This window comes from Odocoileus virginianus, chromosome 4 (genome assembly GCF_023699985.2).
Source record: "Odocoileus virginianus isolate 20LAN1187 ecotype Illinois chromosome 4, Ovbor_1.2, whole genome shotgun sequence".
NCBI lineage: Eukaryota > Metazoa > Chordata > Mammalia > Artiodactyla > Cervidae > Odocoileus > Odocoileus virginianus.
Window position 1 is genome coordinate 16,361,183 of NC_069677.1, and position 27,976 is coordinate 16,389,158.

At 38.6% G+C, this 27,976-nt stretch overlaps 1 protein-coding gene across 5 annotated transcripts in view; it reads left to right on the top strand.

Moving 5' to 3' along the window:
* The window catches only part of ATP13A4 (ATPase 13A4), a 121,911-nt gene that overhangs the window by 40,594 nt on the left and 53,341 nt on the right, over window positions 1-27,976 (top strand). For all 5 annotated transcript variants that reach the window (XM_070466223.1, XM_020882599.2, XM_020882595.2 and 2 more), the window contains exons 3-8: window positions 8,390-8,536; window positions 11,153-11,223; window positions 11,315-11,395; window positions 21,579-21,648; window positions 23,386-23,520; window positions 27,437-27,506. In XM_070466223.1, coding sequence (XP_070322324.1) covers window positions 8,390-8,536; window positions 11,153-11,223; window positions 11,315-11,395; window positions 21,579-21,648; window positions 23,386-23,520; window positions 27,437-27,506 — 574 coding nt within the window. The remainder of the gene's footprint in view (window positions 1-8,389; window positions 8,537-11,152; window positions 11,224-11,314; window positions 11,396-21,578; window positions 21,649-23,385; window positions 23,521-27,436; window positions 27,507-27,976) is intronic.

Consider the following 27,976-nt stretch of genomic DNA (forward strand, 5'->3'; position numbering starts at 1 on the left):
AAAACTTTGTGATGATTGGCTGTTAAGCCTGACTCTAGGCATTTCACTTCTATGTTTTCATAGGGAACATTTTGCCTTCAGTTTCACCTAAAGATGTCAAAGGTAGGGGCTTTAATTTGAAAACTTCAAAATCCCACAAATCAGCCATGCAAATGATACCTGACCACCCGGAAGCTCATTAGCCACCAGCATGTGTGATCATGTTTCCTGGATCCCTTATTTCCTCTCCTCCCTCTTCCTCTCCAGCCTTCTCTCTCCAAACCCAGGCTCCCCACATCAGCAACATTTGTTAAGGTAACCAGATAATTTGTCCATGATTTTACTCATACATTTCTTCTGATATTCCCTATTTCCTTCATTCATTCTTTCACTTATTTGTTCATTCATTATTTGTTGAGCAAGCACCAATCATCTACCAGGCTTTGTTACAGACACTGGGAATACAGCTATGAACAAAACAGATAGCAATCCCTCTTCTTTCTGAGTGCCGTTCTGGAGAGGACTCAACTCATTTACACTTGCATGCACTCATCCAGACATTCTCTATACAGTAAATATAGAGAGTAGGTGTTCTATCTCTACTTATTAAACCTACTCATTCCTGGACCATAAATCACCTTGTCTCTTCAGTCTTTGTTGATCCATTCTCTGTCCTAAGTCTGGGAAAAATTAATCACCTTTCCTTCATTCTCTTTTAGCTCTGTATTTTCAAGTCTCATTGCTATAATGCTTTCTGCAGTCTGCCTTCTATTAAAATGCTATTCGCTTTACATTTTACAAAACAGCATCTCCTTGATTATATTATTTTATTCTCACAATAGCTGGGAAAATGGCATTATCATTTTTATCTTAGAGATGAGGATACAGAGAGGACAATAGCTTTGCCACCTGGTAAATGTCAGTCAGGATTTCCCTCTCCCTTCCTTTTTGTCTCTTTCCTTTCCTCCTAGCTTTATAAATTTGATGAGCACAGGTTGTATGTCAACCATAGTGCTAGCTCATGGGCAGGGCAGGGGGCAGGAAGTATTACAGTAATATCAGGGTACTTGACTTCACAGAATTCATCAGATCACTATACAAATAAATGCAAAAATCCAACAGCTACAAGTCTTACTGGGTTGGCCAAAAAGTTTGCTGGAATTTTTCTGTTACATCTTATGGAAAAACTTGAATGAACTTACTGGCTAACACAATACTTATGAAAATTTCATGATTATCATAGGATTATAGATAAGGAGTTGACCAAGTCAAGAAAACCAGGAAAGACTTTTTCTGAGCAAAACGTTAAAAGGTGATGGTGGATGATGGGGAGGAGCACATGGGGAATGGTTCAGGTGAAAGGGGTCACATGGATAAAGAAGTTGAACCTGAGTTCAATCTCTAAGCCCAGAGCTTCCCCCACTATGTTATAGTTCTTTTTCTAACTTTTTCTCCATTAGACTAGAAGGTTTTTGGAGACAGTGGCTGTGGCTTTTCATTGTGTGTAGCACCTAGCTCATGGCCACAGCAGGTGCTCAATAATTATTTAATTAAATTAAATAAATGAGTTGAACCCACAATAAATGGTTTCACAGATTCTACCAAAACTTTATCATGACAGTAAAGTGAAATACCATGATTGAGAAAGTAAGAGGACATAATACTATGCTTCTTTTAGGTACTCATTCCTTTCTCCGAATTCTGTTTCCCCATCCCCCACTTTATAACTACTTTTTGGTTAAGAATTTAGCCAGAAATTCCTGAAATTTCATAAGCTGGCCTCTCTGAGATGATTTTCTGTTAAGGCAAATAGTCTTGAGACTACTATCTTTTATAAGATAGGGCTATTTATATTGTGACTTATGATTTGCAAAACAATTGCATATATATTGTCTTATTTGGTCCTTACTGGTAGAGATTATTTTTTCCCTATTTTAAAAATGGAGACATAGAGAAGTTAAAAGAAAGGCTCAAGGTTCCAGAGCTGTAAGCAGTGAAAACAAAATTTATGGTGAGTTGTTAAGGACTTCTGTGGTTTGGTTTTTTTTTTTTTTTTGCATATAAACATGGATACAGCCTATTTGAAGTCTCAAGAATTGCAATTCTGGAGACAGATTTAGGTAGCCTGAAAGAGTGCTCTGGCAAAGAGAGAGTGAGGGGTTAATAAGAATAAAAGTCACCACTGTTTCCTGGGGACAATTGTGATTGACTCTGACACAAGTCAGAACATGTCTGTCCTTAAGAAATCACAGTTGTTTCTGAGTAGAGGTCTGATAAATAGACTGATGTAAGTTATCTTAGAGTAAGGGTCTGATAAGTATTTTGAATTTGTGGCAGGTGTTGTGGATGACTTCATCAGATCAAAAAGTCAGATTTCATCCAGGTTGAAAGGTGCATAAGTCACACTTCCTTAATAGTCTCCTGGCTCCATTTAAGAGTGCTCTCTTAGCAATACTGGCTCCATTTTGGTTTTCCTTTCACAGTTCTCCACATTTCTCCCTTCTGATAGAGATGTTTCTTTAGAAAGCATTGATGATCAATCACTTGGTTATTTGACACTAGTATTAGCCCCCTTGGCACTGGGGAGACTCATTCCCAGAGAGCCATGTCCCACAGAGGAGAAAGAGAGCTGATCATGCAGAAGGTATATGACTTTAGAAAGTTTAGAGATCTCATAGCTTGAATTTTAAAACTTTAGTCATGAATCAGGTACAGTAAAAAAATACTCACTAGTTTATAAATAACAGTTGGAACAAATTATATCTGCTTGCTCAGATGGCTGAAGTTTTTTATTATGTGTGGGGAAGACTTACAAGATTTGCATTTGCCCTTGACAAGCAATTTTAAGGAGGCTGTTTGGGCCAGAGATTCCTTTTAGCAGTTTGAGTTAAATGGCCTCTTTTCCATTTTTTTCAGTATTATGAATTGGAGATGGTCTAGACAGGAGTTCCCTGAGAAGATGAGGTAGAACATTTATATCTCAAAGAAACAGGGGGAGAAAGGCACAGCTCCCCTGAGGACTTTTGTTCTCTAAGGATCAGAATTAGTGCCGTTAATTCAAAATGACCACAATAGTCATAGACATTTTCATTAGGCCCTTACAATTATTGTTGTAATAATCAGTCAACAGTGCTATAAAAAGAAAGTTCAGAGAGATATGGGTAGCAAGGAAAACATTGTGGTGGATATTCAGAGGAACAGAGAGGAGCAGAGTGAAAGTGAGGGTCAGAGAAACAAAGAGAGCTCTCAGAAGCCTCAGAGGAATTTCCAGTTCTGAAATCCTTCAACAGAATTGTGAGTAGTTTCTCTGAGGGAAATGGATTAATTATTATGTTTCCTCATAATTATTATGAGTCCTCAAAAATGCCTGTTGAGATATGCTTCCATTCTTGCCTTACATTTTTCTAATTGACTACATGGGTGAAAATGAAAGCGTTAGTCGCTCAGTTGTGTCAGACTCTTTGCGACCCCAAGGACTGTAGTCCACCAGGCTCCTCTGTCCGTGGAATTCTCCAGGCAAGAATACTGGAGGGGGTAACCATTTCCTTCTCCAGGGGATCTTCCCTACCCAGTGATCTAACCCAGGTATCCTGCATCGCAGACAGATTCTTTACCATCTGTGTCACCAGGAAGCCCTGCATGTGGAAACTAATTTAGCAATTTCAAAGAAGCCCCATGTTGGCCAATTTTATTATAAATCATCCCAAGTGATTGTAGTCCAGCAAGACAAATACTTGCAGAACTCAGGTCCATAGTTCTTATATGGAAGACCAGCAGAAATTCCAGAAGGAGACTGCCCTTAGAGAGTGAACTTCCCATATTCCAAGAGAAATTACTTACCAGAAAAAGAAAAAAGAGAAACAAAATCCTGAGAACAGAAGCTAGCAAACCAAACAAAACAGAAAGTGAAATCTTAAAGGCCACTGGAGCAAAATAGAGAAGATAGGGAGAAAGACCCTAGAGGACAGTAGCTGGAAACAAAGGACAGCCTGCCTCCTAAGACAGGAGGTTCCAGTACAGAGGACTTACTGCCGTGTCAGGACAATGGTCCTGGGTCTCCTTCCGGCCACTGAGGAGACCACGGTGCATACTGGAATCTTGCAGTTACCTCACTCAGATCCAAGGTAATATATACAACCCCAAATGAAAATACTGATTTCCTACTACCTCTTTAGAATTTTGCAATGGGTAACATTTTTTTTTTTTAAGGCCATCTTAGAGGTACTGCATTTTGTGAAGTGAACTTCTACACAAGAGGATAAGCCTGAACTTAAGTGACCATTACTCTGTTCTTAAATTCCAAGAGATGAGGTGTTTACAGCAAAAGGTTGGAAAGAGATAAGCAAGGTCACTTACTTCATTCAATATAAAAGTTAGTCTGGTATTTCCAGGTTCAGTAAGTGCAAGTCCACAGGAGATAAAAATTGTCCAGGTTTGCTTCTCTATCTTTCTGTCCAGGTCAAACCTAAGTCTTCTGTGTACATTCCATTCTTTGAAATCCACTCAAGTTATTTTAAATCTTCTTTTAGAGTTCAAGGACTGGACTGGTCTGATTGATTCTCTTGGTGAAGAGGAGGTAAAGATGATGCTTGAGTGTTAAAACATCTAGATTTGCCAGGCAAACAATTTGGATTATATGCATTACAAAGCAATTATTTAAAGTGGTAGGTCTTCCAGTGTATTTAAGCATTTTATAGCTCAGTAAGTGCTTTGGAGAGCTGGGAAACAGACTGAAGAGGAAATAGCCATTTCTAGGTAAATATATTTCTTTTTCCAGATAGGAGAAATAGACTCTTAGAGATTCTAAATTTTTTTTAAGGGAAAATAAGTTCCTAGTTATAGAAAATCTCAGGAACAGCATACTATGGAAATGAAGTACAGCACTGCACCCAACCAACATTTGTCACATCAGCTATAGGCCAGACTCAGCCTGGGTCATATACATTATGCCTTTAACTCTGAAAATATCCATGAAATGTGCATTATCACCCCCCACTTCCTGGATAATGAAAATTAAATTCAGAGAGTGGCGATGATTTTTCAGTTTGGTTTGGATCTGAGATTCGAACTCATTACCTTTCCATACTGGATGACACCAAGCTGAAAACGGAGATAAGTTGATGAGCTCACCCAGGGTGACCACTCCACGGTGACATGCTTTCCTTCCTTTTCTTTGTCTTATTTTCTCCTTAAAAAGTTGGGTGTATTTCTTTTTTTTTTTTTTTAAATTATCATTTAAAAAAATTATGCAGTTTTTGAAGGTTACTTTTCATTTATAGTTATTAAAAATATGCATGATTTTACAATCTTTAACAGAGTAGTAAATGAGGGAAAAGTCACTGTGGCATCTTTATTTAGCATATAGAGTTCTACTTTGCGTTATAGAGAATTTGAGTTAAAAGGCCCCAGGAGTAAAAGGGGATGACTGGAAGGGGATGAGCTTAGAGACCACTATATCCAAGCACCTTCAATTTAGTGATACTTTAGAGTGTAATAAGAAGAACTTCAGCCTTTAATACTTGCCTAGACTAAGATATGCAGTTAGTACATTGGATTAATATTGGTCCGTGAGAGCTTGGGAGTTCCAGTGTTCCAATTTGCCTTTTCCCTTTTAGGGATTATAGTCTAGAGGTTTGTTTGCTGTCACACTGAACCAGAGGGTGATAGCTTGATTTTGGGAGTCAGATTCTCTGTTGCTAGGAGATCAGAAATTCTGGGCAACTGGATGCTATTTGATACACAGTCTAGAAATCAAGGTGATTTTTATACACAAATCAGAAACACTGTTGGACAACTTGTTGAAATAAAGAAGGAGCCGAGATTTAGCCTGAGAAGACCTGGTCTCAGGTCTCTGTTCCCTCTTGCTCCCCACACCAGATTGGCTTGGACAATTTTTAGCCTTGTTGATGGAGAATTTTCACATGTGCAAAATAGAGATTTTAATATCGACTTTGGAGATTTGTGAACCTAAAATAGGACAACTGGCGCAACAATTGTTTATAAACTACCAAGTAATCACCTGAAAATTAGTAGTTAATATCATTTTGCTTCATTTAAGAGGACCTTATCTTCCTAATTGTCCCCACTTGGTGGCCTGAGGTCTCTGATCCTGATGCCATTTTTGTAATTTGTATTCCTATTTAGCTAAAAATTATATACTTTCTTACCAAGTTTTTCATTGATACTTCATTTGATACTTTGTCCTTTGGCAATCTTAGCTCAGGCTGGGTATAAAATGGCAGTTCAATCAAATTGTATTTTTAAACAAAATATAGACTAGAGCAGAGGGTAAGACAGGATCTAGAAGGCCTGGGGGATGAGGGTGTCAAATCCTTGTTCTAATGGTTACCAACTGTGACTTAGTTTCCTCCCTGTAGAATCGGGATGGTAATGAACAGTAACTACCTCCTAGGGTTTTTGAGGGTTAAATGAAAGCATACGCATGTGGTGTTATATGTGCCTAAAACACAGTAAGTGCTCAATAAATATTAACTGTTGTATTACTTTTATTGGAAACACAAAGTTTTTCTCATGACAGAGCACTTGACTCTTTCATGTGGTCAAAGGCAAAGCTGTATGATGCTGAGCTATGTCAAGTTGTGTTCTAGGGAATTTGTGGCATATTCCACAGTATCTAGAACATGTCCCAGTTCAGTGGCTTAGTACTGGAAATGTAGCCACCTTCAGTCATTCTTAGGCTCTGAAGGTAACTCCATGCAGATGTGATTCGATTTAGTAATCTTTAAAAAATGAAGTATAGCCAACTTTACTGGTTTTTAATATTAACTCATTAACTTTCAAATTTCTACTAAGGCTTTTCCTTCCTCCCCTCCTGTCTCTTTAAATTTTCCGCTCCTTTTCTCTTCTTTCCTTGTCTTTCCTCTCCTTTCTTCCCTTCCTCTCCCCTCTTCTGTCCTCCCTCCTTCCTCTGCTTTGCCTTCACTGATCATCTCCCTCCTCCCTCTGTCTTCAGTTGTGTCAGAATCTGTGCTAAGCCAGCCTGGAGCACAGACGTCCATCAGACATGATCTCTACCCACAGTCTGAGAGAAGTGATAAGGTGAGGGGACAAAGAATGATGCAGTGAGGTAGTAATGTAGCAACAATCTCAAGTACCCTGATGGTATAGAGGCAAGATCAGAGAAATTAGGGATGTTCCCATGCATGAACTCTGAGTCAGACCTTGAAGGATGGTTAGGATCCGGCCCCAGGAAGACTTAAAGATACACACTCCAGGCTGAGGAAATGGTAGGAACAAAGGCATGGAGGTGGGTTTTGCCTGAGGAGAATCATTGTAAGAGACTTAGCTGCAATGATTACTAATGCTTCTCACTGCCTTTTGCAGTCAGCTCACTCTTCATGGCTAAAATGTTGTGATGGAGACAATCTCTGGTTCTGATCTACATTCCTAGGCCTCAAATTGCTTCCCAGGCTTCACTCTCCTGGCCATTCTTCCTAGCTCCTGAAGTTTACCAGACATCCAAGTGGAATTTACATGTGTCATTTACCCATTCAGATAATAACCATTGCTATAATCAATCAGTCTCTGAGGGACCATTGTGGTAGCTGTTTTACTCAGGCCAGTGCTGCTGCCTCTAGTTTTATGCTGTGATGGAGTCATCAGTGAACTGAAATTGAAGCAGCTTCAGTTAGGGTCACACACAAAGATATCTTCCTCAGCTCTGCCTATGCTAACATCTTGACAATTACCTTTGGGCATGTTCAGCTCATACTTTCCATACTTTTCTCATCCATTCATCAGACTCTCTTTGAGTGAATCAAAATTCCCCATGTGGATGGAATGTAAGTGACAGTAAAATATGGCACCTACCTTCAAGATAGTCTGGAAGAATTAAGAGAATGTAAGGTAGAAGGTAATTGGGAGCACAAGGCGGGGACAGTGGCAGTCTTTTGGAGTTGGTATAGTGACTGTCCTCCCCACCCCCACCCCCACCCCCACAAGAGGTGTTAAAGGGGTTATTCTGGAAGAGGTGGAATTGAAGTTAAGCCTCAAAATAAAAGGATGGTTCAGTTCACCTGGTCTCTTAGCCCTTTAGAAACACTTTGGAATGCTTGCTTGTTTGGGATTTTTTTTTTTCCTGTGAAATTTGTGTGTGGTCATAGCCCCATGGTTGGAGGGTAGTAGGGAAAACTAATTCTTACTGAAAATCTGCCTCATGATTCTTGAGTGCTGTCATATGCCACTGCATCATATTCACATTCTGATTCCTCAGTAAGTGATGACGAGACTTTGCTCCTTAAAGCTCTAAGTTTACCAGCTTTCAAACCCATCAAGAGGGTTTATTAACTCTGCAAACTTACACAATTATATAAAAACAATGCTTTTCAGGTTGAATTTTAGCCTGATGACTTCCTTAAATTCACAGGACTTTTGGTGTTTATTTCCTCAGGATGAATTCCAAACTTACTCTCGGAAAAAGGTAATGTGGATCTGCCTGTCAGCTTTGAACAGTGCATTTCGGCTCAATCCTGACAATCCTTTCATCACTGACGAGGAGAGTATCATAAATAGAGCCATAAGAAAGCCAGACCTAAAGGTAAGTATGATTATGGCTCCTGCAGATGCTAGGGAAGTTGAATCTTTTTTTGTTCCAAATATAAAATTAAATTCATATATAGCCAATACTTTAAAGTAACTGTAAATGGAATATAACCTTTAAAAATTGTGAGTCACTGTATTGTACACATGTAACTTACAGAATATTGTACAGCTACTGTATTTCAATAAAAATGGTTAAATTCAGATCCTCCACTGTGCCAATCTTTAATTGACAGTATAGAACATTATAAAGAATATGGATTTTGGAGCCAGAGTTCAGTTCAAATCTCAGCTTCATCCTTCAAAACTGCAATCTTGAGTCAATTACTAAACTCTGCTGTTAGTTTTTTCATATATAAAATGATAATAATGCCTACTGCTAATATTAATTGATGAAATTCAATAAATTAAGAAATGCAAAGATCAATATAGTTGCAGGTATATAGTAGATGTTCAGTGCATATTAACTCTTAGGAGTATCATGCCCTGTATTATAATCTATGCAACGGAATTTGTCGTACAATAAAGGTTAATCCCCAAAGACTATCCTAGGAAGTTTATGTCTATATAAAATGATCTTATTTTGAATTTTGTCATTCAAATGTATTTGGGTTACTCTTTGCCCATCATATTAAATCAGTATTACTTGAATTATGACTAGTTAACATTTGTATATAAAACGTATTTATAACAGACTTCTTTCTCTTAAATTTATATAGGTGTAGGCAACTATTTAAGTTGGTTTTGTGAGCTCAAGGTCAGTTTTTGAAAATAATAAAGTCAATTGCTGAGCAGTTTCTCTACTGTCAATTGTTACCACTCAGTTGTCTTAATTGCCAAAACAAGCAAAAGCAAAAGAGGTCAAGCACCCAGCTAACAGATTGCTTAACCTGTTAGCTGGCCATGAACCTGGAGAAGTAGACGTCCCAAATCATCCCATGGACACAACCTTAGAATATTATTGACCTCTATGATCTTTAAATTTTTAAGAAAATATTTGTTTATTTATTTGGACTTCTCTAGTGGCTCATAAATAATTCACCTGCCAATGTTGGAGATGTGGGTTCGATGCCTGGGTTGGGAAGATCCCTTGGAAAAGGAAATGGCAACCTACTCCAGTATTCTTGCCTGGGAAATCCCATGGACAGAGGAGCCTGGTGGGTTGCAGACCATGGGATCACAAAAGTTGGATTCGACTACAACAACAACAGCATGATTTATTTGTTTTGCTGCACCAGGTCTTAGTTACAGCACATGGGATGTTTAATCTTTGTTGGTATCTTTAGTTACGGCATGTGGGATCTAATTCCTTGACCAGGGATCAAACCTGGGCTGCCTGCATTGGGATCTCAGAGTCAGCCACTGGACTGCCAGAGAAGTCTCTCCACCATCTTTAATTCCATCAAACAAATAAGTGGACTGACAAACGAAGACATGTTCAAATAAACAAACAAAATGTGAGGAAGGGGCAGAAGTCTTGAAAAGGAAAGTTCTGGGACCTAGGCTCAATATTTGCATTTACCAGTGTTTTAAAAGTGCCTTAGTTGACTCCAACTATTGCTCCATGACAATATGACAGTCTTACCATTTCTCTTTGTGCTTAATTAGATCAGCAGTTAAGGGAAGTTCAGATTCATAGGTAAAACTGCTTTAAAAATTAGAAACAAAAAGTCATAATGTCATAAGCATTAACCTTTCTTCTCCTTCCCATTGACAGTACCCTCAGATGCTCATTTCCTAGAGTTCATTTTCTTGCAATAATGTCCTCACAGACTTCTAGAACCTATCAGTCTAATCTTTTTTTTTTTTTTAGTGTCTTTTCCATAGGTTACTCTGCAAATCTGTTGCTTAGAAAATTAAGTTCTAAATACTTACCCAAGCATTTGAGAATTCGTACTCTGATCTTTATTCATTCTTCCAACCTCCTTCTCCATTCAGCTGTCAAATAGGTCCCCTTACCTGCCCTACCTGACAACTAAATTGTACAAAACTTCTTTGAAATGTCATCTTCTCATCTGAATAAAATTCTTCCAATCCTTAAGAATGTAGCTCTGATTCTTCTTCTCCATGACACCTTCTGTCATCTACCCTCTATATTTCTACATTATTTCAATCTTATAATTTTTGCTTTATTATGCATTCATTTCTTTAACATGTATATAATTTGACTGTATGATACAGTTTTCCCTTTTTATAACATGTTTCCTTCCCTTGTTAGGTTATCAAGTAGTGGAATGCAGAGGCTGAGTTTTACTTATATTATAAGTCCATGGTACACATTGATTGAATGAAGACTTCAAATAAAGAATGCCATGTCTGTAGTAGCCAAGGATAGGATATGCTGCTTCTTCTGCTAAGTCACTTCAGTTATGCCCGACTCTTAGCGACCCCATGAACTGCAGCTACCAGGCTCCTCTGTCCATGGGATTTTCCAGGCAAGAGTACTGGAGTGGGGTGCCATTGACTTCTCTGATAGGATATGCTAGGAAAGAATAAAATCTTAAGTATATTAGGGCTCTCCCTTTGCTTCTTCCACAAATGCTTTTTTAGTCTCTGGATTATGTGTATCCACTCATCCTCAAACTGGAGATTTCTTAGTACTTTTCTTTTGCAGGTGAGATGCATAAAAGTACAGAAAATAAGGTATGTTTGGGACAACTTGGAAGGACAGTTCCAGAAAATTGGGTAAGCTGTTTGAGCAATTGTATCCAAAAAGAAAAGTACTATCTCAGAAATATTTTGCTAAATATATTTCTCAATATTATTATTATTTTAGCTGTTTGGAAGACTGGCTAAGTTCTGCCAAGATACACCTAAAGTTTGGATCTGGCCTGACAATGGAAGAACAAGAGATTAGGTATCAAGTTTATTGTTATCTATCTATGTACCTATAGATGCATAGATGCCTATACTGTTATCTATATTGTTATCAATTTTTTGATAGCTGGAAACGACTCTCACCAGGTAGTCTAAAAGAGGGCCCAGGAAATAGCCGTCTTAACTGGTTATTAATAATATCAGAATATGTTGTAGTGCTCTATTTAATATTATTAAAGCAAATGCTTTTATATATATTATCTCACTTCATCAGAGCAACTTCGTGGGGGAGTTAGAACAGACACCCTTATCATCTCAATAAAACAGATGAAAAATCTGAGACTCAGAGAGGTTAATGGCCTAAACAATGTCACACAGATAGAAGTGACAGAGGAAGAATTACATCTTTGACTATAGGTTTAGTTATCTTTCTACTCTGCACAGTGCTTCTCAAGGTTACTATAATAAGGTTGAACCAGTTTTGACTAATCAGGAAATATGTTTTATAATATGATAATGTAGCAAAATAATAATTGTAGAGCAGTAGAAGAATACCACTCAAGACTTGTAGCTCTACAATTCTAAATCAGTTACTGGGCATAGAAGCGAGGTTTGGGAAGGGCATTGCATTGTATGTCAAGAGCCTGTTACTAATTTCCTGTGTGCTTTAAGCACATAGCTTCTTTCTGGGTTTCAGTTTCCTAACTGTTAAAAGCGGGGCCGGGGGAGAACTCAATACACACCTTGCTAGTCCTCAGTTCAGTTCAGTTCAGTCGCTCAGTCATGTCCGACTCCTTGTGACCCCATGAATCGCAGCACACCAGGCCTCCCTGTCCATCACCAACTCCCAGAGTTTACTCGAACTCTGCCCATCGAGTCGGTGATGCCATCCAGCCATCTCATCCTCTGTCGTCCCCTTCTCCTCCTGCCCCCAGTCCCTCCCAGAATCAGGGTCTTTTCCAATGAGTCAACTCTTCGCATGAGGTGGCCAAAGTACTGGAGTTTCAGCTTCAGCATCAGTCCTTCCAATGAACACCCAGGGCTGATATCCTTTAGGATGGACTGGTTGGATCTCCATGCTGTCCAAGGGACTCTCAAGAGTCTTCTCCAACACCATAGTTCAAAAGCATCAATTTTTCAGTGCTCAGCTTTCCTCACAGTACAACTCTCACATCCATACATGACCACTGGGAAAACCATAGCCTTGACCAGACAGACCTTTATTGGCAAAGTAATGTCTCTGCTTTTTCTTTTTTCTTTTTATTTTTTATTAGTTGGAGGCTAATTACTTTACAATATTGTAGTGGTTTTTGTCATACATTGACATGAATCAGCCATGGATATACATGTATTCCCCATCCCAATCCCCCCTCCCACCTCCCTCTCCACCTGATCCCTCTGGGTCTTCCCAGGGCACCAGGCCCGAGCACTTGTCTCATGCATCCAACCTGGGCTGGGGATCTGTTTCACCCTAGATAATATACATGTTTCGATGCTGTTCTCTTGAAACATCCCACCCTCGCCTTCTCCCACAGAGTCCAAAAGTCTGTTCTATACATCTGAGTCTCTTTTTCTGTTTTGCATATAGGGTTATCGTTACCATCTTTCTAAATTCCATATATATGTGTTAGTATACTGTGATGGTCTTTATCTTTCTGACTTACTTCACTCTGTATAATGGGCTCCAGTTTCATCCATCTCATTAGAACTGATTCAAATGAATTCTTTTTAATGGCTGAGTAATATTCCATGGTATATATGTACCACAGCTTCCTTATCCATTCGTCTGCTGATGGGCATCTGGGTTGCTTCCATGTCCTGGCTATGATAAACAGGGCTGCGATGAACATTGGGGTGCATGTGTCTCTTTCAGATCTGCTTTCCTCAGTGTGTGTGCCCAGAAGTGGGATTGCTGGGTCATATGGCACTTCTATTTCCAGTTTTTAAAAAAATCTCCACACTGTTTTCCATAGCGGCTGTACTAGTTTGCATTCCCACCAACAGTGTAAGAGGGTTTCCTTTTCTCCACACCCTCTCCAGCATTTATTGCTTGTAGACTTTTGGATAGCAGCCATCCTGACTGGTGTGTAATGGTACCTCATTGTGGTTTTGATTTGCATTTCTCTGATAATGAGTGATGTTGAGCATCTTTTCATGTGTTTGTTAGCCATCTGTATGTCTTCCTTGGAGAAATGTCTGTTTAGTTCTTTGGCCCATTTTTTGATTGGGTCATTTATTTTTCTGGAGTTGAGCTGGAGGAGTTGCTTGTATATTTTTGAGATTAATCCTTTGTCTGTTGCTTCATTTGCTATTATTTTCTCCCAATCCGAGGGCTGTCTTTTCACCTTGCTTATAGTTTCCTTTGTTGTGCAAAAGCTTTTAAGTTTCATTAGGTCCCATTTGTTTATTTTTTTCTTTTATTTCTAAAATTCTGGGATGAGGGTCATAGAGGATCCTGCTGTGATTTATGTCGGAGAGTGTTTTGCCTATGTTCTCCTCTAGGAGTTTTATAGTTTCTGGTCTTACATTTAGATCTTTAATCCATTTGAGTTTATTTTTGTGTATGGTGTTAGAAAATGTTCTAGTTTCATTCTTTTACAGGTGGTTGACCAGTTTTCCCAGCACCACTTGTTAAAGAGGTTGTCTTTTTTCCATTGTATATCCTTGCCTCCTTTGTCGAAGATAAGGTGACCATAGGTTCGTGGATTTATCTCTGGGCTTTCTATTCTGTTCCATTGATCTATATTTCTGTCTTTGTGCCAGTACCATACTGTCTTGATGACTGTGGCTTTGTAGTAGAGTCTGAAGTCAGGCAGGTTGATTCCTCCAGTTCCATTCTTCTTTCTCAGGATTACTTTGGCTATTTGAGGTTTTTTGTATTTCCATACAAATTGTGAAATTATTTGTTCTAGTTCTGTGAAAAATACCGTTGGTAGTTTGATAGGGATTGCATTGAATCTATAGATTGCTTTGGGTAGTATAGCCATGTTGACAATATTGATTCTTCCAATCCATGAACACGGTATATTTCTCCATCTGTTTGCGTCTTCTTTGATTTCTTTCATCAGTGATTTATAGTTTTCTATGCATAAGTCTTTTGTTTCTTTAGGTAGATATACTCCTAAGTATTTTATTCTTTTTGTTGCAATGGTGAATGGTATTGTTTCCTTAATTTCTCTTTGTTTTCTCATTGTTAATGTATAGGAATGCAAGAGATTTCTGTGTGTTAATTTTATATCCTGCAACTTTACTATATTCATTGATTAGCTCTAGTAATTTTCTGGTAGAGTCTTTAGGGTTTTCTATGTAGAGGATCATGTCATCTGCAAACAGCAAGAGTTTCACTTCTTCTTTTCCTATCTGGATTCCTTTTACTTCTTTTTCTGCTCTGATTGCTGTGGCCAACACTTCCAAAACTATGTTGAATAGGAGTGGTGAGAGTGGGCACCCTTGTCTTTTTCCTGATTTCAGGGGAAATGGTTTCAATTTTTCACCATTGGGAGTGATGCTTGCTGTGGGTTTGTCATATATAGCTTTTATTATGTTGAGGTATGTTCCTTCTATTCCTGCTTTCTGGAGAGTTTTAATCATAAATGGATGTTGAATTTTGTCAAAGGCTTTTTCTGCGTCTATTGAGATAATCATATGGTTTTTATCTTTCAATTTGTTAATGTGGTGTATTACATTGATTGATTTGCAGATATTAAAGAATCCTTGCATTCCTGGGATAAAGCCCACTTGGTCATGGTGTATGACTTTTTTTAATATGTTGTTGGATTCTGTTTGCTAGAATTTTGTTATGGATTTTTGCATCTATGTTCATCAGTGATATTAGCCTGTAGTTTTCTTTTTTTGTGGCATCTTTGTCTGGTTTTGGAATTAGGCTGATGGTGGCCTCATAGAATGAGTTTGGAAGTTTACCTTCTTCTGCAATTTTCTGGAAGAGTTTGAGTAAGATAGGTGTTAGCTCTTCTCTAAATTTTTGGTAGAATTCAGCTGTGAAGCCGTCTGGTCCTGGGCTTTTGTTTGCTGGAAGATTTCTGATTACAGTTTCGATTTCCTTGCTTGTGATGGGTTTGTTAAGATCTTCTATTTCTTCCTCGTTCAGTTTTGGAAAGTTATACTTCTCTAAGAACTTGTTCATTTCTTCCAAGTTGTCCATTTTATTGGCATAGAGCTGCTGGTAGTAGTCTCTTATGATCCTTTGTATTTCAGTGTTGTCTGTTGTGATCTCTCCATTTTCGTTTCTAATTTTGTTAATTTGGTTCTTCTCCCTTTGTTTCTTAATGAGTTTTGCTAATGGCTTGTCAATTTTGTTTATTTTTTCAAAAAACCAGCTTTTAGCTTTGTTGATTTTTGCTATGGTCTCTTTAGTTTATTTTGCATTTATTTCTTCCCTAATTTTTAGGATTTCTTTCCTTCTACTAACCCTGAGGTTCTTCATTTCTTCCTTCTCTCATTGCTTTAGGTGTAGAGTTAGGTTATTTATTTGACTTTTTTCTTGTTTCTTGAGGTAGGCCTGTAATGCTATGAATCTTCCCCTCAGCACTGCTTTTACAGTGTCTCATAGGTTTTAGGGTGTTGTGTTTTCATTTTCATTCATTTCTATGCATATTTTGATTTCTTTTTTGATTTCTTCCATGATTTGTTGGTTATTCAGAAGCGTGTTGTTTAGCCTCCATATGTTTGAATTTTTAGTAATTTTTTTCCTGTAGTTGAGATCTAATCTTACTGCACTGTGGTCAGAAAAGATGACTGGAATGATTTCAATTTTTTTGAATTTACCAAGACTAGATTTATGGCCCAGGATGTGATCTATTCTGGAGAAGGTTCCGTGTGCACTTGAGAAAAAGGTGAAGTTGATTGTTTTGGGGTGAAACATCCTATAGATGTCAATTAGGTCTAGCTGGTCCATTGTGTCCTTTAAAGTTTGTGTTTGCTTGATCTATTAGTTGATCTATTTAGTTGATCTATCCATAGTTGTGAGTGGGGTATTAAAGTCTCCCACTATTATTGTGTTACTATTAATTTCCTCTTTCATACTTGTTAGTATTTGCCTTACATATTGCGGTGCTCCTATGTTGGGTGCATATATATTTATAATTGTTATATCTTCTTCTTGGATGATCCTTTGATCATTATGTAGTGTCCTTGTCTCTTTTCACAGCCTTTATTTGAAAATCTATTTTATCTGATACGAGTATTGCAACTCCTGCTTTCTTTTGGTCTCCGTTTGCGTGAAATATTTTTTTCCAGCCTTTCACTTTTGGTCTGTATGTGTCCCTTGTTTTGAGGTGGGTCTCTTGTAGACAGCATATATAGGGGTCTTGTTTTTGTATCCATTCAGCCAGTCTTTGTCTTTTGGTTGGGGCATTCAACCCATTTACATTTAAGGTAATTATTGATAGGTATGGTCCCGTTGCCATTTACTTTGTTGTTTGGGGTTCAAGTTTATACAACCTTTCTGTGTTTCCTGTCTAGAGAAGATCCTTTAGCATTTTGAAGAGCTGGTTTGGTGGTGCTGAATTCTCTCAGCTTTTGCTTGTCTGTAAAGCTTTTGAGTTCTCCTTCATATCTGAATGAGATCCTTGCTGGGTAGAGTAATCTAGGTTGTAGGTTATTCTCTTTCATTACTCTAAGTATGTCCTGCCATTCCCTTCTGGCCTGGAGGGTTTCTATTGATCCTTATGGGAATCCCTTTGTGTATTATTTGTTGTTTCTCCCTTGCTGCTTTTAATATTTGTTCTTTGTGTTTGATCTTTGTTAATTTGATTAATATGTGTCTTGGGGTATTTCGCCTTGGGTTTATCCTGTTTGGGACTCTCTGGGTTTCTTGGACTTGGTTGGCTATTTCCTTCCCCATTTTAGGGAAGTTTTCAGCTATTATCTCCTCGAGTAACTTCTCATGGCCTTTCTGTCTTCTTCTTCTGGGACTCCTATGATTTGAATGTTGGGGCGTTTCACATTGTCCCAGAGGTCCCTGAGGTTGTCCTCATTTCTTTTGCTTCTTTTTTCCTCTCTGCTTCATATATTTCCACCATTTTATCTTCTACCTCACTTATCCTATCTTCTGTCTCTGTTATTCTACTCATGGTTCCCTCCAGAGTGTTTTTGATCTCATTTGTTGCATTATTCATTTTTAATTGACTCTTATTTCTTCTAGGCCCTTGTTAAACATTTCTTGCATCTTCTCAATCTTTGTCTCCAGGCTATTTATTTGTAACTCCATTTTGTTTTCAAGATTTTGGATCATTTTTATTATCATTATTCTAAATTCTTTTTCAGGTAGATTCCCTATCTCCTCCTCTTTTGTTTGATTTGGTGGACATTTTTCATGTTCCTTTACTTGTTGGGTATTTCTCTACCTTTTCATCTTGTTTAGATTGCTGTGTCTGGAGTGTGCTTTCTGTATTCTGGTGGTCTGTGGTTCCTTTTTATTGTGGAGATTTTACCCAGTGGGTGGGGTTGGACGATTGGCTTGTCAAGGTTTCCTGGTTAGGGAAGCTTGTGTCAGTGTTCTGGTGCGTGGAAATGGATTTCTTCTCTCTGGAGTGCAATGGAGTGCCCAGTAATGAGTTTTGCGATGGGTCTATGTGTTAGGTGTGACTTTGGGCAGCCTGTATGTTGACACTTAGGTCTATGTTCCTGCGTTGCTATAGAATTTGCGTGGTATGTCTTGTTCTGGAGCTTATTGGCTCTTGGGTAGTGGTTGGTTTTGGTGTAGATATGGAGGCTTTTGAATGGTCTGTTATTCCTTAATGTTCCATGTAGTCAGGAGTTTTCTGGTTTTCTCAGGTTTTGGGCTTAAGTCTCCTGCCTCTGGATTTCAGTTTTATTCTTCCAATAGTCTCAAGACTTCTCCAACTATACAGCACTGATAATAAAACTTCTAGGTTAATGGTGAAAAGATTCTCCACCATGAGGGACAACCAGAGAGGTTCACAGAGTTACATGAATAGGAGAGGGAGGAAGGAGATAGAGGTGAGCAGGAGGAGAGAAAGGGGGACTCAAGAGGAGAGAGACAGATCTATGCAGTTATCTGTTCCCAAAGTGTTCTCCGTAGCCCAGACACCCACAAAGATTCACAAAATTGGATTGGGAAGAGAAGGGGAAAGGAGGAAATAGAGGTGTTCTGAGGTAGAAAACAGAGAGTCAAAAGTGGGAGAGAGTAATCAACACACTCCTGAATAGAAATGGGAACTGAATACTGGATTCTTAAATGTCCAAAATTTATATCACATACTGAAAAACAAAGATTAAAAATCTAGCACTAGAGGTTAGGCTCTTTGAAATACAATATTTAAAAACAAAAACACAAAATTTAGAAATATATATGAAGTTCAGTTTAAAAATAGGGCTTCTCTCTCTTTTTTTTTTGCAAGGTTATAGTGAAATGAAAATGAAAATTAAGGAATAATAGAAGAGTATTAGAGGACTTAAAGGAAATAGGAGAGAAAAACAAGAAAAAAAAAAAGAAAGAAGAAAAAAAAAGAAAAAAAATTTTTTCCCTTAATTAAAAAAAAATCATAACAATATATGAAAATGAAAGTTGAGGAGTAATGGGGGAGTAGTAGGGCATTTTAAAAGAAAATAAAAGAGAAAAAATTTTTAAAAAAAGGAAAGAAAAATAATTTTAAAAAAATTTAACAAAAAATATACACATATATCTAGGAATTTCTCTGGAGCTGTTGCAGTAGGTCCAGTTCAATTTCAGATAGCTCCTCTTTCCAGCTTACACTTCTCGATATCTATAGGCCCCTTCTGGTATAGTCGGTGTTACCTTCAGGGATTTTAATCTGTTGCACCGGTCCTTTCTGAAGCGGTTCCCTTTGTTTATTTGGCTTCTGTTTGCCGTCTCTTCGGTGTCCAATTTCCTCCCTGACACAGGCGGGCGGAGGTGATCTCTTATTTAGGTTCGCTAGTTCAGTTCAGTCCTGCTACGGGGAGGGCGGGGCGCTGCAGACAGATACCGCTCTGTGTGGATAGCACTCACAGTGTTCTGGCCACACTGGGTTTGCCCCGTACAGGGGTGTCTGTGCTTTCCCCGTCTACACTGCTCAGGCTCCCGGCTGCTCTATATGGAGCGGGCCCTGCGTTGAGTGCGGTTCCAGTTTTCGGGTACTCCACAAAAGCGCGGATTCGGTTGCGCCTGCGTTTTGTGCCTTCCCCAGCCTGAGCAGTTCAGGCAGCCAGAGGCTTGGGCGCACTCTCCCCGGATGCGGCGCGCCTTTTCCCTCCGCGGTGAGCAGCTCAGGCAGCCAGAGGCTTGGGCGCACTCTCCCCGATGCGGCGCGCCTTTTCCCTCCGCGGTGAGCGGCTCAGGCAGCCAGAGGCTTGGGCGCACTCTCCCCGGATGCGGCACACCTTTTCCCTCCGCGGCCCCAGCGCGCGCCGCTGGTGGGGTGCCTGCGGCTTGCGTTTGTTCAGAGGAGCTGGCCTCTAGCCGCGACCCTCCCGGCGGCGGATGTCGACCATCCAGAATCTCAGGAATTCTTTAGATAGGAACCGGGGGCCTGTTTGCAGTGTGGGAGGGGGTGGCTTCTCAGGGACTGAGTTTGCCCCTTTCCCCTCCCCCCTGCCTCCTACCTCCAGCGGGTGGTGGGCCGGCTCTTCTCTGGAGTTTCTCAGTCCCTTTGTTTTGCTAACCGCCGGCAGTGTGTTCGGGCCGGTTAATTTTCTCTCTTGCTATCCCACAGTTTAAAAAAGCTCCCGCCGACTGCTCTCAGGGCCTTCGGGCCCAGTCCTTACCCTAAGCAATGCCGCCCATTCCTCTCCGTTTCGCCCCCACTTGCTGGTGGCGGGTGCGGGCGTCTGGGGTACTTTTCTGCTGGGAGTTGCTTTTAGGCACGTAATCTGTGGGCCTTATTTAATTTTTCCTCCCAGTTAGGTTGCCCTCCGAGATTTGAAAACTTCCGTCAGACCGGCCAGCGCAAGGGTTTCCTGGTGATTGGAAACTTCCTCTATTAAGACTCGCTTCCCGGGACGGGTCTCCATCCCTAGCTCTTTTGTCTCCCTTTTTATCTTTTATATTTTGTCCTACCTCCCTTCGAAGACAATGGGTTGCTTTTCTGGGCGCCTGATGTCCTCTGCTAGCGATCAGAAGTTGTTTTGTGAACTTTGTTCAGTGTTCAATTGTTCTTTCGATGAATTTGTAGGGGAGAAAGTGGTCTCCCTGTCCTATTCCTCCGCCATCTTGGCTCCTCCCCTCTGTCTCTGCTTTTTAATATGCTCTCTAGATTGGTCATAATTTTCCTTCCAAGGAGTAAGCGTCTTTTAATTTCACGGCTGCAATCACCATCTGCAGTGATTTTGGAGCCCCCCAAAATAAAGTCTGACACTTGCTAGTCCTAAATTTCTATGATTTCTGCATTCCTCTCCTCACCATTTTAGGGTGGAGCTTTGGTGGCACTTTGAATAGACCCACAGTCTACAGCATCAGCCTCAGTTGGATGCTTGTTAGAAATGCAGAATCTCAGACCACACCTCACCCTTACGGAATCAGAACCTTGCCATTAACAAGGCCACAAGGTTATCTGTGTGAACATTACATTTGGGAAGCACTGCTTTAACACATTCTGTTAAACTCTTTGATCTGAGCATCTAACATAGAAGCCACAGATAAAGTGTTTAGTGTTCTTAAACAGCAAAATACTCACAGAGAGTCATTGTTCTGTAGAATCAAAGAAACACATCTCTGAGTTTTCAATTAAAGGGCTGTGTATCTGTGCAACTATTTTTGAGAACTTGGCATCTTTTCACTCACATTAAAATAAATTCTGCAGCTTCCCAGAACTGAATAGGAGGAGGGAAGCAGGCATGGTGTTTCTTATCAGTAAAACTGTTCTCTTGTAATGAACCCCCATCCCACATCCATGGAGCCAGAGTTGGGGAGAGACAGAGTTGAGAGGATGCCAATCCTGAAACTGCCTGAATGGAATAATGACTAAAATTATATATCCAAATTACCATCAGGGAAAAATTTAAACTTCATGAAGAGTCTAGTTCAATAAATGTAATAGGATCATGTTCATTGGTTTTCACCTGGAAACCCTCCCCTTCTCCAGTTATTTTGAGAAAGATGGAGATATTGTGTTACAAGGGAGCCGTATATTGATCTGACAAGTGAGAAAGAATGGAACATGGAACAGACCTTTTTATCAATGGATGAGAAATCATTTATTTTTATTAGTAGTGACTGAGTGTTCTGTGATCTCTCCCCACAGGAGGTTAATATGTGGGCCAAATACTATCGATGTCGAAATCACACCCATTTGGAAGCTGCTCATCAAGGAGGTAATCAGTATTTTCTCTTGGTGCTGGCTAGAAAAGTTTGGTTCTAGTCAAATTATCAAGAATGTTATTTGTCAATGGTAACCATATTTTGGACTATTTTAAAAGAATGCTAAGCATATTCACATCCCCACTCTTTCTTGGGGTCCATTTTTGCATATACATTGACTGTTATAGCATAAGATAGGATGCTCATGCGTCTACTTACCCTTTAATGACTCAGTGAACATAGGATTTCCATTCTATGTTTCCTTTTTAATCCTATGCTTTTATCTTCTGTCTCATCTTTGTGACACTGTAATAATAATAAAAACTTAACCAACTCAATCCCTTTCTTACAGGCAGCATACACAATTTCCTCAGCACCTAAAATTGTAAGAGAAAAGCGTTCGTTCAGCCTTATTAGTTCTATTGATCTCAGTGTGTGTGTGGGAGGGAAAGAAAGATTTGACCATCATTTACTTCCTTGAATTTTTTCTCTTTGACTCTATCCCTGGGCTTATTTTTCATTTTGCAGTGATTATTGACACTGTAACTATACAGCTATACTCTGGATCCCCTCCTGCACATGATCTCTGCTCCTCCTTGCCTTAAAACAGGCTTACTAAACCCCAGCTTCTTTCTCAATAATTTTTAGCAAGCTTTAAGGCATGAATGAAAGCAGAAGAAACTCATAAGAAAAGTTTCTGTGTGCTTATTCCCTAACCAGAGGCAAAGATTACGATTTCTGTTTTAGAAAGATGAAAATCAACTAGAAGGAATTTGAGTAAGGGCACAAAATGTTTTTAACCCAAGCAGGCTCACAACTGTTGGAGTTAAATCCCTACTTTCTCCCATAGTGTTCTAGATGCTCAGCTACAGATTATCCCTTCAGCTTGGCTCTCTGTTTATGAGAAAATTTAGTCTTCAACTCACACGATAAAATATTTGAAAGGCTTCAGATATGACAATGTTTGTCATAGAGAAGGGCAATAAACTAGAAAGAATTTAAACTCTGTAAACCTGACCTACTATTTCACTCTTCTGAAGGCCAGTATATGTAAACTGGACATGATTCTACTACTACATACATATAGTAGACACAGAATGTGTTAGTTACTCAGTATTGTCCGACTCTGTGCAACCCCCATGGACCGTAGCCCACAAGGCTCTTCTGTCCATGGAGTTCTCCAGGCAAAAACACTGGAGTGGGTTGCCATTCCCTTCTCCAGGGGGTCTTCCTGACCCAGGGATCGAACCCGGGTCTCCTGCATTGCAGGCAGATTCTTTACCATCTGAGCCACCAGGGAAGCCATGATATTATGTACTCTTCAAAGGACAGCTGTCATGGTCAACATGAGGAAACATGAGATGATACTTTGTAAATTAATAAGGTGCAGTGGTGATTAAAAGTAAGTTGCTCTGGGGCCAGATCATCTGGGTTCAGGTCCTGGTCTAGATACTTACTGCTTGTGACGTTGGGCAATTTCTCAGTATCTAAGGCTCTGTTTCTTCATCTTTACCATGGAGATAAGTAATGACTTCTGTTTTAATGAGATAATTATGGGAATTAAATGAGTAAATTCAGGTCAAGTTGCTTAGTGCAGTGTCTAGCACATGGTAATTGCTGCATAAATAGAATAAGAATATTTTAATGGGATGATTTGTGTTGTGGAGATAATTATGATAAAAAAGCCAATGAATAGCCAATGTAAAGCCTAAATATCTCCTTTGTCTTCCTGTTTTTATGTCTGCCAATAGGTTTTAAATCCATTTTATGTATTTCAACTCTTCAGTGTCTGTCTGTGGTTTAGTGAAGACTATAAGGAGTATGCTTTTGCCATCATAATCATGTCCATCATTTCCATCGCTTTGACTGTATATGATCTCAGAGAGGTGAGTTTAACCACTAACACTACGGTTTCAAAAAGGAAGAATTCTGACTTTGTTGAAATTTTGTTAGAAAAGAGTATAATGGGGAAATAATCATTGCCCACTGTGTGTGTGCTCAGTCGTGTCTGTTTTGTGACCCCATGGACTTTGTAGCCCACCAGGCTCCTGGTCCATGGGATTTTCCAGTCAAGAATACTGGAGTATGTTGCCATTGCTTTCTCCAGGGGATATTCCCAACCCAGGGATCAAACCCAGGTGTCTTGCACTGCAGGCAGATACTTAACTGCTGAGCCACCTGGAAGAAGTCACTGCTCACCTCATAACAAATGAGACCACATTTGTAAATATCTAGCTCATTTGTTGATGCTCAACAAGTACTAGTTCTTTCCATTCCTTCACATCTCAGTCCCTAAACTTTCAAGTTATTTTTCCCCTCTGTTTAGTTTATTAAGTTTTACTAGAATATGTGTATATTTATTAACTAAAAATAAGTGAAAGAATATATACAGAATACTCATGGATCTTAAAGATGGTGGAGGTAGAGGAGTCTTTAATGTTTAATAGGGACTTCTGTGGCTTAGTCAGTAAAGTATTTGCCTGCAATGCAGGAGACTGGGCTGGGTCAGGAAGATCCCCTGAAAAGGAAATGGCAACCAGCTCCAGTATTCTTGCCTGGGAAATCCCATGGGCAAAGCAGCCTGGTGGGCTACAGTCCATGGGGTCTCAAAGAGATGGACATGACTTGGTGACTAAACCGTCGCCACCAAGGAATGTTTAGTATCTTTACTCTTTATGTTGAGTTGGTACTCATTTGTCAACATCCCAATCCAACTCTTGGTTTTCCTTATATCTGTACCAGGGTATCCAGGTGCTGTTGGGAAAAAATATCACACAGTACAGGTTGGTTGACTGTGTTATAAATCCATGAATACTGATCTCATCTGGGCAAGCTTTCTATATGTCTCTAGTCAACATGCTCTCCAATTATCTGAATTAAAGTTTCAGACCAAACCTTCATTCAAGTTTCTAAGATGCCTAATTATTCACATTCTACCTTTCCTCTAACTCAGCTAATATTCTGTTTCATTGCTTTTTTCACAAAGATGAAAACCATAAGACAGGAATTTCAAGACAGCATTTAAACAAGTTCATGTTTCTCCATCAGCACTTAAACATGCTCAAATATTTCCCAACTTAAAAAAAGAAAAAGAAACAAATGAAAAAATCCCTTTTTTTGATCGTACCTCAGACTTAAGCTATGACTCCCTCTTTTCTCCCTTTGAAGCAAAACTAACTGAGCTCATTTTGCTTCTTTCATCATTTACTCATCTCCTCTCATGTCTCACCCATACTGAGCTGGCTTCCTCTCTTGTGATTCCGTTCAAACAACTATTGTTAAGGTCACCACTATAATCCTAAAATAACTTTAAGATTAAAGGACAATACTTTTCTTTAAATTAGGTGGTGGTGGTGTTTCTTAACAGAAGGAATAACATATGAATGTAATAAAAAAATTCATACAGAACAAAACTGTAAATGAGGAGTAAATACTCCTCCTACCTTAGTTCTTTCAGTGTTTGGGTCTCCTTTTAAGAGGCATTCACTGGGACCAGATGCTTTACATACTTCTAGCACTGTTAAAAACATATGCATTAATTTGTTTTGTGCAAATGGAAGTGTATTATATATACTGTTATACCCTTGTAATTTTCATCTAATATGTCTTAAATATCTTTCCATATCTGCACAAATATACTTTCTCTACCATGATTTTGAAGCCAGTCATATTGATGGATATTTAGATTATTCCTAGTTTTTTGCTGGTAAAACACTGATACATTGAGGATATTTACACATATATGTTTTCACACATCAATGTATATGTGTGTTTACAAATATGTATAAATCACAAATATATGTAATTTATAATCACATATAAATGTGTGTATAATGTATCTGTTGATAAAGAGATATGGATTTTCTATATTTGAAACTAGAATTACTTAATCATAAGCTGTATATTATTTTACTAGACATTGTTAAATGTGTCTTAAACAAGTAATACTAATATTCCCCCAAGAGTAGATGAGTGTTTTCCTCATTTTTGCCACTATAAGTGAAAGTAGAATTCTTTAGCAGCATGTTTTCCATTGAGAGTTGAGCTTTTTTTCATTTTAAGATGTTTGTTTTTCTTTTGCTGTGAACTATATTCATATCCCTCATTAATTTTTATTGGGTGGCTGGTCCTTAGTTTGCAGATTTTATGATTCCCTTCCTACAATGAATACTTTCTCCAAAGTGTAGATTTCACTAAACCTCTCAGTTGCATTTGACTCTGTTAACTCCTTTCCCTCTGGCTTCACTGACAACACACTCTCCACTTCCCTAGATGCTCTTCCATTCTCACCCCCAGCCCCCCACCCCCACCTCTCTTTTTTTTAATTTTTGGCTGCTCCTTTCAGCGTGGGGAACTTCCTTGACCAGGGATTGAACCTGTGCCTCCTGCAGTGAAAGTGAGGAGTTTGAACCACTAGACCACCAGGGAAGTCTCTTTTTATAGTTCATCCTCCTCTACCTGGCTTTTCAAAATATGGATGTCTCAAAACCAAAACAATATGAAAATGTTTACCACTTAAAGGCTTCTGCTTCTTCCATCCCTCCACTTGTGCAACCTCTTTTATTAGCTTCTTGTGCTTTCTTCCAAAAATTTTTTTGGAATATACATATATTTTGTTTTTCTTTCCTAGATAAGAGAGAGCATAATTACATTATTTTCTACCTAGCTTTATTGATATTATTAATAATGGTGTCTTGATGGTCTTTTCATGAGAGTACAACTGGGTCTTCACTATTCTTATATTGTATACTAATGAATTATGAAAGCATATGCTAATGACTTTCAAATTTATGTATATATTTCCAGTCCAAAAATCTCTTTTGAATTTGAAACTCATAGTTCAACAACCTATTTGTTTCAATGTCACTAAGATTTCTATTGGTTCATTAGCTATATATGTTCCAAAACTTTACTTTTTCCATTTTATTGTTGATCATAGTGATATATTTATGTCTGTGATTATTTGATTAAATGTATTTACCCAGTAGGTTGTAAATTTCTTGATGGTAAGAATCATTTCTGCTTTGTTGACCATTCTACTCCTATCTCTTAGCATAAAGATTATTCAATAAATGTGGAATGACTGCATAAATACATAAAATAATAGATTAATAGCAGAAAACTCTTTCACCTTATATTATTCTGTTGACTATTCTTAGGACATATTAATCAAATCTGTACATGATTTGAAGCTAGGAGATTGAAGGAGTATCTTAAATAACAAAATCAGAAAAAAAAAATGAAAAGACCAAATGATTGGGACATTTTAATCCCCAGAACCATGTGAAAGGTCTTTCACACAATAGTTTCCTAATAAATGTGAAATCAAATATAATTATATTACTAATTTTTGTCTGCTCTTATTTATTCACTGTCAATGTCGCATACATCCTATATATTAAAGTATATAAAATACTATGAGGAAAGAACAGGAACCATTAAACTCCTTATGAAGTTAAATTAGGAACTCTGCTGTAGGATGACCCAAAGCTGAAATAATGCTTGGTTCTTGAAGCTATTTAGGTATAAACATAAATCTTGAATGATCAAAGTTCTTTTGAGTGGGCAGAGCATGCTGGGAAATTTCTTTCTACTAAGCAACACATGTTTCTTATCACTGGATGAAGACCACCACAAGTTGGATGCCTTTTCAGTTGAGTAGCAGGCTATTCAGTCTTGTTTATAAAGAGTACATTCAGTTGGCTCCATCTTTAAAGAAGGTTGACACTTTACTGGCTATTATCTGGGCCCTATCCTAAAATAGAAAAGGCTTTTTTCCTATTGTCTGTTCTTCTTTTTCAGCAATCTGTAAAGCTCCACCGTTTAGTTGAAGCACATAATAACATTACAGTCTCTATATATGGGAAAAATGGTAAGTCATTTCATTTTAGATCTGTGTGTTGTCCATATGAAATCAGAAAGGGATTTAAATTTTTATTTCTGATTGTTCCTACTACTCTCATTTTCATATATCTGTTTTGCTGTGCAATTACTTAAAGGGCTGAGGAACTTGACATTTTTTTTTCACTTTAAAAAATGTGGAGTAAAATTGACATGCCAGCTGAACATATTAATATTTAAATTGTACAATTTGGTAGGTTTGGACATTGTACCTCCTCATGAACTATCACCACAGTAAAGATAATGACTGTCCATCACCTCTAAAAGTTGCCTCGTGCCTGTTTGTAATATTCCCTCTCAACTTCTTACAGTGCATCCCCACCCTCAGGCAACCACTTTGCATGTTCAGGATATTTTATAAATGGTACTGCATTTTTTTATAAATGGTGCAGTATGCATTTTTGTCTTGTAAAGTGTCAGTTCAGTTCAGTCGTTCAGTCA